At 42.4% G+C, this 18,117-nt stretch overlaps 1 protein-coding gene across 1 annotated transcript in view; it reads left to right on the forward strand.

The window, feature by feature from the left end:
* LOC124159576 (aromatic-L-amino-acid decarboxylase-like) overlaps nucleotides 1-13,504 on the forward strand; it is a 38,302-nt gene extending 24,798 nt beyond the window's left edge. Inside the window, exons 2-9 of the mRNA XM_046535474.1 lie at nucleotides 505-718; nucleotides 2,977-3,090; nucleotides 4,299-4,350; nucleotides 5,066-5,136; nucleotides 5,763-6,053; nucleotides 6,690-7,226; nucleotides 10,192-10,357; nucleotides 12,822-13,504. Of these exons, the coding sequence (XP_046391430.1) occupies nucleotides 518-718; nucleotides 2,977-3,090; nucleotides 4,299-4,350; nucleotides 5,066-5,136; nucleotides 5,763-6,053; nucleotides 6,690-7,226; nucleotides 10,192-10,357; nucleotides 12,822-13,177 (1,788 nt within the window). The 5' untranslated portion in view covers nucleotides 505-517 and the 3' untranslated portion in view covers nucleotides 13,178-13,504. The remainder of the gene's footprint in view (nucleotides 1-504; nucleotides 719-2,976; nucleotides 3,091-4,298; nucleotides 4,351-5,065; nucleotides 5,137-5,762; nucleotides 6,054-6,689; nucleotides 7,227-10,191; nucleotides 10,358-12,821) is intronic.
* Nucleotides 13,505-18,117: the final 4,613 nt, after the last annotated feature.

The raw sequence follows: 18,117 nt of genomic DNA on the forward strand, positions 1-18,117 counted from the left end.
CTTACTGTCTACTACTTCCCCAATGTCGTTTATATAAAGAAGGAATAGGAGTGGGCCTATAACACTACCCTGAGGAACGCCAGAAGTGACTTTAACCTCATTGGAGACTGCACCGTCTAATACTACTCTTTGGACACGGTCGCTCAAAAATTCTCTTATCCAGGAAATGACATCTTCGTCTAGACCGTAAGATTTCAGTTTTATTATTAACTTTCCGTGGGGTACTTTATCAAATGCCTTTTTGAAATCAAGAAAAATCGCGTTTACTGGAATGTTGTCTTCCCCTGAGACTCTGAGTTTCGCACGATCTGCTTTTCCTGAATCCATGTTGAGTTCCCATTACTAAGTTTTACGCGTCTGGGTGTTTCATTACCGAGCTGACTACAAATGTAAACTTGAGATGTACTTCGCGAGATTTCACTGAGAATTTATTTTTTAGCGTAGAATCAAGAAGAGCTTCAACATAGGAAGATTCTATCTTTTGCGTGTTTGTTTCTTTTGCAGATAAAGGGGAACGATGGACGCGGAGGAGTTCCGTCGCGCGGGCAAGGAGATGGTGGACTACATCTGCGACTACATGCAGACGGTGGGCACGAGGAAGGTGACGCCGGGAGTCAAACCTGGATACCTCAAGCGCCTGATCCCCAGAGAGGCCCCCGAGGAGCCCGAGGCCTGGGACAACATCATGTCCGACATTGAGACCAAAATCATGCAAGGGGTGAGTGAGGAGAGCCATTCATTCATGCATCGCCAACGACTTACTGACTGTCTAGCAAGTATTATGTAGATATGAATAATGTAAGATATGTACTTAAGCCACCGTCGCGATACAGCTTTCCTTCGAACTGTTCTTACTCGTCTTAATTTGGCATCGTAAGCCGTTAGGAATTCCCATAAGATAATATGTAATACCACGATTGCAAAACTTCATGTTTACTGCTCAAGACATCCCGGGATGACTTTTGCAACAATTAGATTACGAAGCGTACTGGGGTTAAAATTTTAATATTGAGTTTTTATGATCAAATATATTTCCTTTTTCTTTCCGGAAATAGTGGAAATACTTTATCACCTCCACCAACTTTAACCCATATTTTATTTTGAAACGTACTTGGAGGCCCGTGGGGCGGGGGGTGCGGAGGAGTGTAAAGCTGAAAACATTAAAAGGGCACGGTTGAACAGAGTATCGAAAAATTCAATAACAAGCAAAAGCGGTCGAATAACAAAAAAATCACCTTACTGAACTGTGGTGGGGACGATACCAATTAATGACTCGGGGAAAAGGCGAGGTAGGAAACAGGGATGTTACCTTGGCAGTAAGAGGTAGTGGTGGTCAAAAAAAGGTGCCTTCGGTCTCCTCCCGGGAGCAGCTCTCCTCACGGCCAAACACTCGACAAGAGATTTAGCAAAACAATGCATACCGCTTGCGGAAAAGCATTCCTTTATATAAGCTTGGCCCCATTTTCCATCACCAGTGTTAGGGCCCCTGCTGACCGGATGCCATTTCCTATTGGCGGAGGATTTCACCACCCGCCAAGCTGCTCGACAGATAGCGTTGAGTGAGGCACGGCTCAATTTTCAACCTCTGGTTGGATTTTTTCATAATATTTGGTCTGAATTCTCCCTCATCATTCTTCAAATGGAGGGTTATAATAGTGGTTTTGAATCGGCCTTTCCGTTTGTAAACAGATTTAGCCATTAACTTAGCTCAATTAAAGATTGCTCTGACTCAATGAGAGGTTAGAGCGAGGTCACTTGTGATTCAATCAATTATTGTGGCATTGCAAAATTCTGTCACCTGAGTTTAAAGATCAATATCTCAAAGACCGCTTGTTCGATTTCAAAAAAGAGTAAACCATGTGATGAAACGTCGTCAAAACAGTCCTGGTTTCAAACGTTAGCCCTCACACAAGAAACTCTTCCCACCTGCCCGTAAACACGTGAGGAAAAACCTCCACCAAGACATACAACGTAACTAACGAGAGAACAATTATGCCATTGGCACAGGGCCAGCCAACAAGCATGAGCCTCCCGCCAATACATGTGGGGGTAAATCTCACAAAAAGAGAATTAAAACATAGTGTATGAGGGGAATCAAAGTCAAGCTGGTTTGTTTTTCGGCTAACGTATAGCTGTCAACATTGACGTTAATAAATTGGTAACGCTGCTGATAAAAAAACTTTGCTGGAAATTGTGTTCCTTTCATTTCCTGTCACTGCCATACAAATTGCAACACCTTGAAAGGGTGAGCCTCCCACCGCCCCCGCCCACCCACATCCGGCCCTGCACATTCATTAATTTACTATTTCAAACACAAATGTTTCAATTTCAATAAGTCTTTCAAACATAACATATAACGACTACTTTTCCCCAAAACGAACATTATACACATAGGAAATACTTCCAACGGCGTGCAACGGTTCTTTTATGATTCGCAGTAATAAATAACAAAATACTGATGAAAGCGCATGAAAACACTTGAATACGACACTGCTTGGTCCAAAGTTTCACGCTTATTCCCAGCTAATTCAAAATCGACCTGAGCAAACGCTAATTTCGCCGTTAATTCACGTACACTTTGCTCTAATTTTTGCTGACAACACAAGGGCAGGTTGGCAGAGGGCAGGTGCAAAAATCGCAAAGTCTTTAAGCAAAATCATACTGAATTGAAACGACAGTATTCAACAAATTTTCTTTAAACCCACGAAAAATGATACGTATATAGATATGTAGCTAAAATAAAACATTTTTTTCAAGGAAATAATCTCATAAACTAATAAAGCGCTGTTATACTTTTCTTCAAATGTTGGTTTCATTCATCTTTTCCATGCTAAAATGTCACAACTTGGTTTGCACCCTCCCTAGACCATGGCTTGCCCCCCCCTAGTTATGATCATGGGTACGCCCTTGAAGGTACTGTGATTCTTTTTTTTGGGCTGAATGGCTTCGTGAATAAGCTTCTCTTTTCCTCCGCAGGTGACCCACTGGCAGCACCCACATTTCCACGCCTACTTCCCATCGGGCAACTCCTACCCTTCCATCCTGGGTGACATGCTCTCCGATGGGCTTGGCGTCATCGGATTCTCCTGGGTGAGTGGCCTCCGTGGACGGAACATCCCAATTTCGATTGTCATCTGTTCGAAATTCGTACTAATTATTAAATAATTAAAATAAATTAAACTTAATCGTAAATATTTGGTTAATGTGGCACATGTCTCCATGACAATCATCATAGTTATCATTCCATGGGCGTTATATACCATTCTTTCTACAATATTACCACGTCGTTCAAAGAAACAGGCCCATCGGAATGTTTTTATTCATCATTTTCTTGTAATTATTTCCATAGGATACAATAATGCATACATTTTTTATAATCTGTATACGGTAGGGTGGCAAACGGGGCTGCCAGCTCCCTGAGTCGGTCCGCGAGCAAAGGAGGGGAGGAAAGGACCGACCAAAAAAACTCATGGAACCGACACAGGTAGCTGGCGTGCCCGTGCACCACCCTGCGGTGTACAGACTGTAATGAAAAAGTGGCCAATAAAGTAAGCCGAAGTATATATAATTGTATATGATTCTCGAACTACGCCAAAAATTGCCTTAAATACAATATTAAATTACACGAATGCTTTCACTAGGGCATAAATACTTGAAATGAAACTGAATAGGTGCATAAAATGAGGCGTGCGACATGACGTAAGGTAGTACACCTTACTGAAATGTGCTACATTAAGAATACCATTCGAAGAGTATTTCTTCGCGTATGCCGTCTGGATAAAAGTGGGGAGATGTAATGTTTCTGTAGCACTGTGATTGATTACTTCTCGCCTGAGGCTACTCTTCATTAAACACCACAAGCCATGCGAGCATGAAAATGTCATATTATTTAATTATGCGCAGTTCTTTCATCAACAACAACCATTGAGTTTCAAAAAACCTCTCCAATTTTCAATAAATCGGTCAAATCCAGTGCTTTTTTCAGTCTGGCTCCAATCTTCATTTGAATGCACAGTCGTAACTTTTTGATGTGTGTACATTTGCGAAACATCAGTCATCTTTTCTTAAACTTAGACGGTTTCCAATCCGAAATAAAGTATACAAATTTTTATTTTAGCAAAAATGATATTAGCCTTTTCAATTTACTAATAAATGAATTTTCTAACTTTTGGAATTGAAAGAAAAATTCGATCATTAGAGCATATTCGATATTTTTCAGAAATCAGGATATGTATCCATCAAGATGTCGCAGCAGTAGTGCCACCCGCTAATTCTTATAATTCTTCCGTTGAAAACAGGTCGCGAGTCCCGCCTGCCAGGAGCTGGAGCAAATCGTCATGGATTGGTTCGGTGAGTCTTCATTTATTCTCCTTCAATCATTTTATGCAAGATCATCTTAAGAAGCTGGTAAAGTTACCCCTCTGGTGGACAATATATTGGCAATAAGTACTACAGCTCGAAGAAATTTCCGTCAAACTGACTTATGCTCTTTCACGAAATATGAATATCTCGACTGTCATATATTATTGGAGTCCACTCACTTGAAGATCGAAAAAATTTTAATACATATCTTCTGGGGTATTGATAACCTGTTGGAATTTCTAGCATTTAAAAAAACAAAGAACAAAACAATTACCATTGCTAAAATTCTTTTCCACAAGGCGATCAAGAACTGTAAATTAAAAAGCGTATTTTCTATTACGATGTACTATGCTTGATGTATTTCTGAGTTTTGTGCGTTACAAAATCATACGTCATAGTTGGCACATTGTTGATTGTCAAGGAGGGGTTACCGACATAAGGCCCAGTGACAAAACCCCCTGAGGACACAAGGCCGCACGGATTTTGGCTCGGGCCTTTCGTTGCTGGGGATTTCAGCAAATTGGAGCGGGCCTTTTGAATATGACCCGTCATAAGGAGACGGTTTTTACAGTTTCTAGTTTACTTTATGCTGCCAATAAACTCTCGCGGGCACCACACAATCATACGTAATTTCCGGCTCTAATGTAATGCCTCGGCATGAAGAGTGCGCATAATAACTGTGAATCCTTCCTTTCAATTCCAGGGCAAGCCATAGGCCTGCCGGACAAGTTTCTCAACGATGCTGAAGGGTCAAAGGGCGGCGGTGTCATCCAGGTGAGTGAGGGACGGAGGACCCAGCTCCCGCGAAAGCTTGTTGCACTGCGCAGTGCGCGTGAGAGCGGTGGTTGCGGGTGGACAGGTAGCATCGAATCTCGCCAGAGAATTTCAATTCTAGCTTTTGAAATATGTCATTTGCCTCAAATGCAATTTAAAAAATGAATGCTGTCCCTTCATAGACGGACCTGGGCAGGGATTGCGAGTAAGTGCTTTCTAAAGGATTCCATGGCTGTAATACGAGATTCAACCACTCGGAATTCCGCGCCCATGTCACTCATTTCCCTTGCTTTGAACTCACTTTCCCTTGGTTGAATCACTGACATAGTGGTTAAAAATGTTTCTACACGTTCCATAGTTCTGACCGCAGTTGTAGCCGTCGTTCTGACGGAAGCAGAAGCGCCCATTATTTTTACGAGGCGCCTTTTTGGGGTGACCATGACAGATCAGGAAAGGATTCGATTCCTTAACTTGATGGGTCAGGTCTTACTTGGTGGATTTGCTTGATATCCGGGTGTAATGACTCAGCAAACTTTCCGGGTTAAAATGAAATAAAATATCCCCCCCCCCATAGCTTGTTCGCTCTCACTCCCCTCGCCATTATTATTGTGTCGCCCCGATTCCAGGGCTCAGCTAGTGACTGCATTCTGACGACGATGCTTGCCGCGAGGGCAGAGGCCCTGAGGCGATTGCGCGAAGAAGAGGTGGCGAAGAAGGGCGGTGAGCAGCAGAAGGTGCAGCAGGAGTGTGAGGAGGACGAGGGTCCGGAAGACGGACACCTGCTGCCCAAGCTGATTGCCTACTGCTCGCAGGAGGCGCACGCGTGTGTCGAGAAGGCCGCCAAGATCTGCCTCGTCAAGCTGCGAATCCTCGAACCGGAGGACGGACACTCGCTCAGCGCCGGACAGCTGTCCAAGGTCAGTACCACACACCCGGGGTGCCTTGCAAGTCTTAGGACACCTTCGAGATCACAGTATTCAACAGTCAAGGCACCACTGAAAAAGGCTCACCTTCACAGCCGGGTCCATAACTTCGTCGCTGCAAACGTTTAGATGTTCGAGTTTTTAGCCGAAACGTTGTGGGCAATGGAGTTGGACCCAGCTCTATGGCAGTTCCTGAATCATATTTATTTTCTGGCTAACTTTAGACAAACGTTTGCTAGGCACATTAGGAGTTACTTCCCCACGTAGGTAGGAGCCAATGCCAATTCAGCCAGTGTTACATATTTTATACCATATTCCAATCGGTTTTGGGTCATTTACTCAGATATATAAAGTTTAGCAAAAAGCCATTAGCTTAAATCTGGGCCCAGAAGAGAGGGCTCACATTATAAAACGCGAAACTCTGCGCTAAACTGGATGCTTAACTGGTCAATGTGAATTCTAAATTTTTTATGTCCAACTAGTCCCATAGGCGACCCATGAACTAAATTTGTCTGTCACAGGAGGGTATAAAAAGTTATACTTACCATGCATCCTACAACGACTGCCCCTCTCCTGAATGAAAGAAGACTTTGAATGATTCGTGAGCTCATGATCCTCTTTGGATTTCAGGCAATGGAGGAAGACGCAGACGACGGCCTGTGTCCATTCTTCTTCTCGGCCACCTTCGGCTCCACTGGCACCTGCTCCTTCGACCCCCTGGCCGCGCTCGGGCCCATCTGTCGCCGCTTCGGCGCCTGGATGCACGTGGACGGCGCCTACGCCGGGAACGCCATGATCTGCCCCGAGTTCAAGCCGCTGTTCGACGGCATCGAGTACGCCAACTCCTTCAACACCAACCCCAACAAGTGGCTGCTCACCAACTTCGACTGCTCGACCCTGTGGGTGGACGACCGCTTCAAGTTCACACGCGCCATGGTCGTCGACCCACTGTACCTGCAGCACAGCCACGCCAGCGAGGTCATCGACTACCGTCACTGGGGAATCCCCCTCAGCAGGAGGTTCCGAGCGCTCAAGCTGTGGTTCGTCATGCGCAGTTACGGCCTCGAGGGCCTCAGGGCCTACATCCGAAACCACTGCAAGCTGGCCAAGAGGTTCGAGAAACTGGTCAGGGATGATCCGAGGTTCGAGGTCTGCAACGAGGTCAAGGTGAGTTCACTATCTCATCCACCTTGTAGACAAAGTCAATTAAACCAGAATAGGTTCACGGTGATTCCCTTGAATGCCTGCTTCAATTTTATGAAGGTAGATTGTTGCGGAGGCAACGCATCCTTACAAACACCAGAGCATAAAATTCATTTCCACGGCGTGGAGGGGGAGTTTGCCTTCTCCTACGAACCATAGACTGCACAGAGGCCGTTAGGGCATTTGTCATAAGTATTAGGATTGTTGAAGAGGGAGGTGAGATTTGTATGGTCCGTTATATGCGATACCTAGTCCATCACAAGAACCCTCTAGAGAGCAAAACATCCTATCCGTCTCTTGCGTGAAATAACCGCTGTGCTTGAGGGAGAGTATAATACTCATCAAGCTGGATTCATAAGTATAGGGTAGTTTTCTACATCAAAGAAAACGAAAGGCATTGATTGCGATTCGTTACCCACCGTTAGTGTGTTCATGATATACAAATTATTTGGTTTTAGAAATACCGGTTTAGACGAATGGGAATGGTCCTCATTTGAAAAAGGCCAGATTGGCGCTCATGCGATGCCACTCCACGTGACGTCACAGGGACCTAGTTTCTATACGAGTAGATAGGAGTTTTACATCGTCTGAGATTACCAATGCATGTATGAGGCACATAGCTCAGGTAACATGTCTTAATAATCACCTATTAAAACTGCCTATGGTCGGAAAGTTTCCTTCTTTTGATAAGGTATTAATAATCCTTCTTTAAGCCAAGCGCTACCAGCTAGCTGGGTACTCTGCTACCTGCTAGCATCCTGCGTCGTATCAGCGCTCAAAGCCTCGCCCCAAGGTCACCTCACACGGCGACAGCGGAAACCAGAATGACGACACACGGTGTTTCCCCAGCATTCATACTTAGCCGTCGCGTTTTCGCGTGCTTGAAAATGATCACTGTTCATTTAATCGCTAAAAATAGATATCGTCATTTAAAATTTTTAAAAGCATGAAATACGCATTCCAGGAGTAATAATCTTTCGATAAAGGCAATAAAAAAGTAATAGGAAACCACCCTGTTGAAGTGTCACAACTTCAAAAATCGAAGGCAGTGCAGCATTGTCAACATCGAGGAATTCACGACCATCATTTTGGAAATCCTTCATCACCAAGCCTTGCAAGCAATCATATTCCCGTAATTGGTGTTCGACACTTGCTCTCAGTATGACCGCCGACCAATCAACTCTTAATGTTTTTCTATGGTCATCATTTGTATTTACCAATGCTTCAGTCCTCCATCGAAACAAAAATTTTACTACATTCATCTACATCTACATAATACCCTGCGAGCTACCTCTAGGGTGTTTGGCAGGGGGTGATCCATCACCAGCATGCAGCATGCATTTGGACTCCCACATGCACACCACACCGTCCAAAAACGTCCCGTATACTAACAAACTATACTACTATATGCTGTTAAAATTAATAATTGAATTCAGAAACATGCAGTAAGTTTTACATAGGTTAGTAGGCTACACTACAAGTCATGCAATCTATTTACGAGTTCTTTTGCTGCCGTTATAATCTCTTATTGATCGTGGAAAAAATGACATTCGGAATCTGTCTGTTCTACAATCTATCTCTCTTATTTTATTTATATGATCTGGTCTTCCGTAGTATGTTGGCGTCCGTAAGATATGGTTAGCTTCGTCAGGAAAGACACTGCTCTTGAATTTATCTAAAAGGTGTTTAGTCTATTTTTCAATCTACGGTCCGACAGAGATTTCCATCCGAGTTTATCTAAGAGGTCAGTTACACTAACAAGACTATCGTAACGACCTTTCACATACCTGGCAGCTCTTCTTTGCACGCGTTCCTACTCTGTAATTAAGTCTTTTTCATGAGGGTCCCAAACACTGGCATCGTATTCCAAATGTGGTCTAACGAGGGAAAAGTAGCTAATTTCTCTCACTTTGTCGTCGCACTTACCTAATATCCTTTAAAAAAAAATTTTAAGATTAGCTTGACCGGCTATTTTTATATGTTTATCCCACGATAGATCATTATTGAGACTAACTCCTAAATATGCATCGCACAACGCTTGGATAGCAGCAAGGTCATTCGTTAATTCACCTATATCTTTGCTGGAACGGATTTCTCTGTAAACTGCAGCGTCGTCTGCGAATAATCGTAGGTTACTGTGTACTACTTCGCCAATGTCTTTTATATAAAGAAGGAATAGGAGTGGGAATAGGGGAGGAATAGAAGTAATCCATCTTTTAAGTTCAATGTTTGCAGGCGAACCGAGGATATTTTGAGAGATCCTACCGTAATACAGTTGATGCACCCAGACTCAGGGAAATACAACAGCAACGCCCATTCATTCTTCCCGAGAATGATAAAAAGTCCGAATAACATAAAAACATCCATGGACAGTTTGGTTACTGACAATTAGTTAGTTATTAACTTAATGTTACCAACCTAACATTATACCCAGAGGTATAAAATCGAACATATACATGCTACTATTCCTGTATCATGCGTTGTTGAATTAAATTAAAATTTCCACTCTTTTAGTTAATTTACTGACGTTAATTGCAACACACTGGACCATTTTCTAGTCCAAACTCGATAATGCATGGAAAGAAGTCGTCTTAAAAATATTTTATGAGTGGACATTTGCGCTTCATTCAACAATATATACATTGAAAAAATTCTACCACATAACCTAAGACTAATTTTCATGTATTCCTAGAGTTTGTGAGTCATGGCCACCTGTGTCCACTTAAATAAGTACTTTCACAGGTAGTGGTTGAATGGTGCATGCTTAACGAGAGCTGAGACCCGTGGCCTCGCTCATCAATATTCGCTCATTGCCCGCCCTTCTAGAGGCCTTGCGAAGCAATATGCTCGCGGGATCTCAATGTTCCAATCTTGGCCTTGAAATGCACACTGAAGCGTAACGGTGGAACCGACCTTCTCCTCCGAACAGATGGGCCTAGTATGCTTCCGGCTGAAAGGGGCGGACAAGCTCAACCAGGACCTGCTGGACACCATCAACGACTCAGGGAAGCTCTTTATCATCCCAGCCAAGTCGAAGGGCAGATACATCCTTCGCTTCTGCGTCGTGGCCGAGACAGCCACCGACAACGACATCGGTGAGTATGACGCACGCCTCCAACCAGGAACTTCTCCTGGGACACCCGGCCATAATATACCATGCCAAATGTTATCGGGTCATCAACTGAGTTAAACTATTACATCTTCAAGCATGAGGCTTCAGGTCTCCATGGCTCTCTAAACTAGTAGCCTGTCAGTCTTCGAAACGTCAGTGAAGATAGTCTCTTGCATAAATATTGTACTCAGGATTCTCCACTACCGCGGTTCCATTGATTCACACGGGTCGCCGAAAATAGTGGTGCTCCAGTCGCTTGGATATCTACATGTTAACATACGAATTAGCCCGCAAGAGGTACACTACGAGGCGAATGTCATCGTTAAATTAATGTAAATATATATTCAATTAATCTCAGTTATATCACCAATAATTTAAACGAAAAGCGCATTTGTACATTTACTAGTAAAATGTATTCCCTTCAAAACAATAAGTTCGCGTTGTTGTGGTCCAGTGATGACGATGGTCGAGTCGCATGTCAAAGTATCAAGATCGATTATTTCCACGATTTTCACTGAAAATTTCACTTCTGTGAGAGGTAATATTTTTGCGGGCGGGCGGCGTCTCATGTCCTCTCATTTTTTTGCACGGAAGCTTCCTTTGAATTATTTTATTTCCGTATCGAAACACGCCGCATTTTTAAGATACACATGCAACTGGTTTCCTTTTATGTTGCAATATAATATTGTGGACTCACACTTACAATTCAAGCCCGGTTTTCGAATCGTAATGCGTTATTAGTTTAAATTTCAACACCCTGTGGAGTACGAAAGAAACAACGGGAAAGAAACAAGCTTTAACCATAAGAATTGATGATTATTTAGGTGAGTGACCGCTCGTTGAAAAGATAGTTGACCGTCCCCAACTCTGGGGGAAAAGGCCTTTCCCTCCCTATCTCGCCCTCACTGGATTTCAACGGTTCTCTTCCAACGATTAGAAAACTAGGTTTGAATTGTAAGAATGAGTCCAATATACCTCACTGAAACATAGAAGGAAACCAGGTACTTGTGCAGCTTAAAAATGCATCGAGTTGCGACGGGGGAATAAAATAATCCATAGGTAGCTTCCGTGAGAAATGATAGGAAAACCTTTGATGCCGCATGTAAACAAAAAATTTCCTCGCATAAAAATCAAATTTTCGGCGGAAATTGAATTTTTGAAGAGAATTTAAAGACAAATGCATTGCCATCTACCGATCCTTGCGCCACCAGTGTCGTTAGCTGGAGTGCGGTTTAATGCGCGGTTACCGAGGTTACTGCTTCCTAGCGGAGCGCCGTATAGTAATGTAATCTATGGCGTCTAGTTTGCTTGTAGAGTTGCCCACTGAAATGGACCCTGATAGGAGGGTCAGTTCCTGATCGCTAAAAATAGTCACGCCTCGGTCTAATGCCTAAGTTTATCTTTATCATCACTTCAGGAAACTTTTAGGCAATTTCAGTAAAGAATGCATCCTGTTCATATTTATAATCAGAATAAATCCAATAGGTAACGCATGTTTTAAAGGAACCAATACCAATTGTGCATATCACATCTATCAGAAAACCTCGAAAAAAAATGCCGTGACCTTTTTATGTCTCTTGCGTGTCACGTATGTAAATTCCATAGCGTCAAATACATTGTCGTAGGGAGCCGACTGTCAGAAAAACTGACGCTTGCCCAAATGAATTACTTAGCCCCCAATTTATATAATAGTTTCCTTCATCAAAGAAAACGAAAGGCATTGATTGCGATTCGTTACCCACCATTAGTGTATTCATAATATACAAATTATTTGGTTTTAGAAATCCCAGTTTAGACGAATGACAATGGTCAATTTTATCCTCATTTGAAAAAGGCCAGATTGGCGCCCATAAGATGCCACTCCACGTGACGTCACAGGGACCCAGTTTCTATACGAGTAGATAGGAGTTTTACATCGTCTGAGATTACCAATGCATGCATGAGGCACAGAGCTCAGATAACATGTCTTAATAATCACCTATTAAAACTGCCTATGGTCGGAAAGTTTCCTTCCTTGATAAGGTATTAATAATCCTTATTTAAGCCAAGCACTAGCAGATATTAGGGTACTCTGCTACCTGCTAGCAGCCTGGATAGCAGCAGCGCACATGTCCTCGCCCCAAGGTCACCTTACATGGCGGCAGAGGGAACCAGAATGACCTCATATGGGCTTTTCCCAGCATTCATACTTAGCCGTCGCGTTTTCGCGCGCTTGAAAACTTTCACTGTTCATTTAAACGCTAATAATAGATATCGTCATCTAAAAATCTAAAAGCGTAAAATAGTACTCCAGGAGTCATAATCTTTCGATTTAGGCAATTAAAAAATAATAGGAAATTGAGCAAAGGGATACAAAAAACACAAGAAAGAATTCTCCCCTACCCTCTCCAAGTAAAGATAGCGGGCATCCAGCGACCTCTCATCACATCTCTGACCTCTCCCCACAGATCACGCCTGGTCCGTCATATCGTCCATCACGCAGGAGTTCCTGGAGGCACGCGGTGTTGTCGTGAGCAAGGGCGTGCTGCGCAGGGCCGAGTCCGTCGCCGCGCAGCCCGCCTCGCCCTCCTCGCCCGGCAAACCGCCAATCCTGCGCAGGCTCACCCGACAGTTCAGTTTCACACGCAGCGTCTCCCGCGACATGTTCCGACGGTCTGCATCCAGGACCAGCCTCTACGACGGCGTGTCCCCCATGGTCGTCCTCGACGAAGACGGACAGCAGGACGAGCAGGACGTGTTCGATTTCGGAGCTGCAGTCAACGGGCACGCGTGCGCAATCCCAGAGGAGACCACCGCGCAGTGATACTCCACAGTGCCACACTCGGTTCCAAACATTTTTGTGGGCGAGGAGGCGGGAAGAGGGGGGATGAGAGCCTCGATCAAGGCACGGGGCCCTGTCCACAGAGGGATAGGGCATGGGGCGAAATTGGCACGCTTACTCGTAAAAGGAAAAAGTTGAAAGGCACCTTAAAAATTAGTTCCGGTGCGTATGCGTGGGACGCCAATGTAATGGGTATGAACGCAAATCTCTTCACATGCTTCCTAATTATGACCAAGTGGATGAGGGCACCGTTGCCCTCGAATATAGGCACTATATAAATATCGATGGCTAAGTTCTAACAACACGTACCTATCTCAAAATAGCAGATTTTCAGGAGAGCAAATAAACGATTAATATTTTTGTTACTTGCGCACTGAAATTAAAAACCAAAAGTTCATAAAATTGAAAAAGAAGCATTCGTTTGCAAACAAAGAGTTGTTTTTCGCTTGTATTTTATTTTTTAATGTTATCTCACTTTGTTTAAGATACCCGTATCAAACCGGCCGAATTTGAGATACGTGTTGTTAGAACTTAGCCATCGATATATATATATATATATATATATTCAAGGAATTACGCAACAAAGGGTGGAGATGCTAACTGCTGAAATGAAATTTAGAAGCATGCCTATCTCCTAAATTTCAGTCAAGGCGCGTGAGGGGTCCTTTTTACACATTTGCTAGGGTGATTTATTTTCCATTCGAAGCGGCTGCAAAGTGAGCACATTCTATCCTGAAAATTTGCAGAGGTCTCCCTATTTTTATCATTATTTTTTACTATTCAAAACGCACAACTTTCAAAGGAAAAGGATAAACATTCCTCGCATCCCTCGTCTCCAGCGGAGACGAATATCACCCCCTCTACCTTCAGTCGTTGAAAAGTAGAGCCAAGTTTTCACCTCTTACCTCGTGACGTCTATCGGGGCGATGATCCATTTCAAGTGATTCGATTCGAGAAGTAACAGATCGTGAGTGATCAACACATCTACGTGCTTGCAACAACTCAAACAACAACTTCACCCACCGTCATTTAAGTGCATTTCATTTCACCAGTATTACTTAGCAAGATAATATTCCACCGCTGATGCAGACGACCATTTATATTCTCATTACTGCCGCACACAAGGACGCCAAGGTACAAGGCAAGGACGCAAGTAGAGGCAGGTGGTGTGGCACTCTCAAAATGGTTCAAATTATGTGGGCACAATTATACGTAATGTTTACTGTACATATTTTTTGTATATTTTAAATTAAAGCAAAAATAAATGCTCAAGTCTAGTATCATTTATCCCTAGTTTCAAACCCTCTATTTTTCTTTGACTTGGTAATCTGCTAAAATTACGATAACCGATTTCGTAAATTGCGCTATCAATACGTTATAACAGCCTCAAGTTACCAAAATCATTGGCAACTATTTAATGAACCTGGATGGTTGATGGAGGAAAGGAAGACCGATGGACTCGCCCTTCTTCCTATTCAAGACCTTGGATCCAAGGTGTTATGTTCAGACATGGTCACATGGTACTTAATAACTGTTTATTAAACAATGTTACTTTACACTCTTACATTTTACATTGCGCACCGTACTACTCACTTATTTGCAGTGCTACCAACATAGAGATAGTACACCTCCCTCCTTGCAAAAAAAAGAAAAACATTAATGTCATACCTTCAAACAAAATTTGGTGACAAATACCAGCATAAACAAAAATTAAAGTCACAAATCAAACACTATCTTGGGTTTCTTCACTCTTTGACTACGTCTGAGTGAAATTTGGGTAGTCCCACCTTCAGGAGTTTTAGGGGTCACTAGATCACTTTGGGAGCTCTTACATTCAGAATCCATACATGAATCAGCCTGTGTTATTGATGTATCCATGCATTCCTTGAAACCACTATCACCAGCTGATGGCTGTGGACTCACAGCCGATTTGAGTAGATGTTCACAACCTAAATCTATAACTCCATCCCCTTTTAGATAGTTCTCACGATCTGAAACCTGACTTCCACTAGTATGAGCAGTCTTTGAGTCTATTAAGTTCTTCATAGGGGTTCTACCGTCACCTTCCTCTCTGGAGAGGATCTGTTTTAAATTCCTAACACAATATACATCTTCACTAGTACATATTACATACATCTTATTACCAATGGGTTTCACAACCACTCCATTTATCCATTTGTCCCCTTTTCCATAGTTTAAGATGTTCACTAAATCACCAGGATGATATATTTTATAAGTACATACATCTGTGTGTTTCTTATTACTCAATACCTCAGAGAAACTTTGTTTCAACATAGTTAATTTTGTTCGAAGTTGTCTCCCCACTTGCAATTCTGCAGGTGGTTTCCCAGTGAAACAGTGTGGGGTAGAACGATACTTGAGAAGCCATCTCTGCAGCTTCTGATTATTTGACCCTTTATCATTAGTTGCTGCAGTGAGAGCCTTTTTGAAAGTTTGCACCCCTCTTTCAGCCAATCCATTGGAGGATGGATTATAAGGTGCTGTAAATAAATGACGAATACCATTTTCATGACAAAATTTCTTAAATTCACTGGAAGTTAGCTGAGGCCCATTATCAGTGACAATAGTTTTTGGAATGCCCCACCTAGCAATGAGTGTGTGCAGTACATCTATTGTGCTATCTGTTCTTATATTTTTCATCTTAAACACTTCAGGCCACTTGGAATGCGCATCAATGACAATTAAATACATACTACCCTGGAAAGGACCTGCAAAATCCAAATGCCATCTTATTCCAGGATATTCTGGCCATTCCCAGTGATGTTTTTTTGAGTAACTCGGAGAATTTTGCGTGATTTGACAACCTGTGCATGTTTTTGTAATATTCTCTAAGTCTTTTCTAAGCTCAGGCCACCATACAAAATCTCTTGCTACCGCTTTCATTTTCACTACCCCCATATGCCCCTCATGTAATTCATTCAAAATTTTGCCCTGTAATACTTTTGGAATTACAGTTTTTCCATGCATTGTAATACAACCATCTATTATTGAGTAATTATGCTTATTCCTGGCATAAGGTTTAGTTTCCTCTGAAATGGTCTCAGGCCATCCTGAAATAACATAACGGAATATTTTGGACAATACCCTGTCTTTCTTAGTTTCCCTATTAATTTCCTCACAGGTTACAGGACTTAAATCCATTTCCAACAGATTTACTTTACACATGTCCTCAACATCACAATTAATATCATCCTCCTCATCCATTGCTGGTAACCTCGATGGCCCATCTGCATTGGCGTGTTTGTGTGTTGGTTTGTATTTCACACTGTAATCATAGTTGGCTAGAAACAATGCCCACCTCTGCAGCCTGTCTGCCGCAATGGTAGAAGCAGCTTTAGCAGGATTAAACATAGAAGCAAGCGGTTTGCTATCTGTTACAATTGTAAAGTGCCTACCTCTGAGGTAGCGATCGTATTTTTTTATCGCCCATATGATGGCCAAAGCCTCCTTAAGAATGTGGGCATATTTTTTTTCACTGTCACTTAGTAACCTTGATGCAAAAGAGATGGGTTTATCGTCCCCTGATTCAAATACATGCGATAATGTCCCTGAAATGCCATAACTTGAGGCATCACATGCTAATTCTACATTTAAATTTGGGTTGTAGTGTACTAAAACTTTGTCAGATGCCACCAATTGTTTTGCCTTCTTAAAAGCCTTATCACATTCATGAGACCAATGCCATTTGGTTCCTTTTTTTAAGAGTTTATACATGGGATACAGTCTGCAATTTTAGGCAGAAATCTATTGTAGTAGTTAACAAAACCACAAAATGCTTTTACCTCTGATACATTCTGTGGTCGAGGACAATCTGTTACTGATTTGATTCTTTTATTTGTTTTGTGTATCCCCTTGGCATCGATAATGTGTCCACAGTATTCTACAGACTCAGCCATAAAAATACATTTGTTTCTGTTTATGGTCAATCCCTTTTCTAGTAGTCTTTGAAAGAGTAACTCTAAATTTTTCAAGTGCTCAGAATCGGAACTACCAGTTATTAATATATCATCTTGAAAACAGAAACAATTCGGTATCCCTGTAAGTATCTGATCCATACATTGTTGCCATATGGCAGGAGCAGAAGCAATACCAAACGCTAGCCTTGTATACTGATACAGTCCTTTGTGGGTTGCGATTGTTAGAATTTCTTGTGAATCCTTGTTCATCTTTAGATGATGATATGCTGAGTTTAGATCTAACTTGGTAAACTTCTTCCCACCCTCAAGATGACTGAAAATGTCCTCTATTCTTGGTAATGGATATTGGGGAACCACTAAATTTGGGTTAACAGTTACCTTAAAATCCCCACATATTCTTACTCTATCCACTCCCTTAGGTCTTGGAACAATTGGGGTAGCCCATTCACTGTTATCTACTTTCACTAAGATGTTCTGTTTTACCATTAGATCTATTTCTTTTTCAATGAGGGGTTTGTACGCATAGGGTGGATGTCTGAACTTCATTGCTTTTGGTTTGGCATCCTCTTTTAGTTTGAAGAAGGTGATAATTTGAGCTGGGCCAGGGCTTCTGAGATAGCACTTTCCGTGGAAGCAGCAGTGAGATATGCTTCTGAAGTGAATCAGAACCAAAGTGTGAATAAAGTTCAATTTAAACCTAAGTCAGCCGCTCGACGGCAAGATGGAGTGGTACGTGAGAAGGCTGCAACTATGATCAATCAACTGACGTGTTATTGTTGTGGTGAAAAGGGGCATACCAGACCTAGATGTCCCAAGAGGAAATCTACCTGTGAAAAGTGTGGGGAAAAAAGGTCACATTTCTAAGGTGTGCTATGATCGCAACGATACCCGGAACAATAAGGCGATAGTGAACTCCCTGGAGAAACAAGGAAGTTCGGATTCAGAAGAAGATGACAAGGACAGCTTATTTTGTGATTATGTGGT

This window comes from Ischnura elegans, chromosome 5 (genome assembly GCF_921293095.1).
Source record: "Ischnura elegans chromosome 5, ioIscEleg1.1, whole genome shotgun sequence".
Classification (NCBI taxonomy): Eukaryota; Metazoa; Arthropoda; class Insecta; order Odonata; family Coenagrionidae; genus Ischnura; species Ischnura elegans.